Genomic DNA, 2,083 nt, shown 5'->3' on the forward strand with positions numbered 1-2,083 from the left:
TGCTCCAACCACAACCACAGCTGTTCCTGCCACAACAACCACAGATGATCCAACTACAACCACATCTGCTCCCACAAAAACCACAGCTGCTCCCACAACAACCACAGCTGCTCCCACAACAACCACAGTGTCTGCAATAACAACCACACGTGCTCCAACAACAACAACACCTACTCCAACTACAACTACAGCTGCCTCTACAACAACCACAGGTGATCGCACAACAACCACAGCTCTTCCATCTACAACCACAGCTGCTCCCACTACAACTACATCTGCTATTTCAACAACCACAACTGCTCCAATCACAACCACTGCTGCTTCAACAACAAACACAGCAGCTCCAACCACAACCACAGTTGCTCCCACAACAACCACAGCTGCTCCCACAACCACCACTGCTGCTCTCACCACAACCACAACTGCTCCAACAACAACCACGGTTGCTCCAACAACAATAACAGAATCTCCAACAAGAAGTACAGTTGCTTCTACAACTACCACAGCTGCCCCTCTGACAACCACAGCAGCTCCAACAACAACCAGAGCTGCTCCCACAACAACCACAGCTGATCCAACAACAACCACAGGTGCTCCAACAACAACCACCGAAGCTCCAATTTCAACTACAGTTGCTTACACAACAATCACAGTTGCTCCTACGACAACCTCAGCTGCCCCTACGACAACCACAGCATCTCCAATAACAACCACAGTTGCTCCTATAACAACCACAGTTACTCCCACAACAACCACAGCAGCTCCCACAACAACCACAGCTGCTCCAACCACAACCACAGCAGCCCCAACTAGAACCACAGCTGCTCCAACAACAACCACATCTGCTGCCACAACAACCACATCTGCTCAAACAGCAACCATAGCTGCTCTCACAACAACAACAGCTGCTCCTACAACAACCACAGCTGCTCCCACAACAACCACAGCTGTTCCCACAACAACCACAGCTGCTCCAACCACAACCACAGGTGCTCCAAAAACAACCACTGAAGATCCAGTAACAACTACCGTTGCTTACACAACAACCTCAGCTGCCCCTACGACAGCCACAGCAGCTCCCACGACAACAACAGCATCTGAAACCACAACCACAGCTGCTCCAACAACATTAACAGTTGCTCCAACAACAACCACAGAAGCTCCAACAACAAGTACAGTTGCTTCCACAACTACCCCTATGACAACGACAGCAGCTCCAACAACAACCACAGCTGCTCCCACAACCACCACAGCTGTTCCCACAACAACCACAGCTGCTCCAACAACAACCACAGATGCTCCGACAACAACCACTGAAGCTCCAGTTACAACTACATTTGCTTACACATCAACCACACTTGCTCCTACGACAACCTCAGCTGCCCCTTCGACAACCACAGCATCTCCAACCTCAACCACAGCTGCTCCAACAACAACCTCAGAAGCTCCAACAACAAGTATAGTTGCTTCCACAACTACCACAGCTGCCCCTATGACAACCAGAGCAGCTCCAACAACAACCACAGCTGCTTCAACAACAACAACCACAGCTGCTCCATCCACAACCACAGCAGCCCCAACTACAACTACAGCTGCTCCAACAACAACCACAGCTGCCGCCACAACAACCACATCTGCTCAAACCACAACCACAGCTCCTCCCACAACAACCACAGCTGCTCCAACCACAACTACAGTTTCACCTACAACAAAGATTTTGTCCTTCAAGTCTGATGACCTTTTCATTATTCAGTACAGTGATGTAACTTCACAGGAATACGCAGACCGAGTTTATTTTTTGAATGGAAAGGTACGTTTTTTAAAGTTATATTTTGGTCTGATTTTTTGTCCTATTTTATTTTTTAAATAACAAATACGTAAAATGCAGCATTAAAAAAATTAATCTTTAAAGTTGTAAGTCACATCTATTATTTTTTGCAAGTATTAGATTATCCAAAATTTAGACCAATTGTTATTTATTTTTTTATTTTGTATTTAAGGTTAAGCTCCAATTTTTATCTAATATTGAGTTACCAATAAGTAACCTTTATAGATTTTGTGGCAAAGATATATTATTCAACTT

At 45.9% G+C, this 2,083-nt stretch overlaps 1 protein-coding gene across 1 annotated transcript in view; it reads left to right on the forward strand.

The window, feature by feature from the left end:
- The window catches only part of LOC119430166 (mucin-5AC-like), a gene marked incomplete at its 3' end in the record, with an annotated part of 25,240 nt that extends 23,610 nt beyond the window's left edge, over positions 1–1,630 (forward strand). The window contains exon 6 of the mRNA XM_037697643.1: positions 1,551–1,630. Coding sequence (XP_037553571.1) covers positions 1,551–1,630 — 80 coding nt within the window. The remainder of the gene's footprint in view (positions 1–1,550) is intronic.
- Between the last annotated feature and the right edge of the window lie 453 nt (positions 1,631–2,083).

Source organism: Nematolebias whitei, chromosome 1 (genome assembly GCF_014905685.2).
Source record: "Nematolebias whitei isolate Nwh7 chromosome 1, NemWhi1, whole genome shotgun sequence".
In the NCBI taxonomy this organism is placed as follows: Eukaryota; Metazoa; Chordata; class Actinopteri; order Cyprinodontiformes; family Rivulidae; genus Nematolebias; species Nematolebias whitei.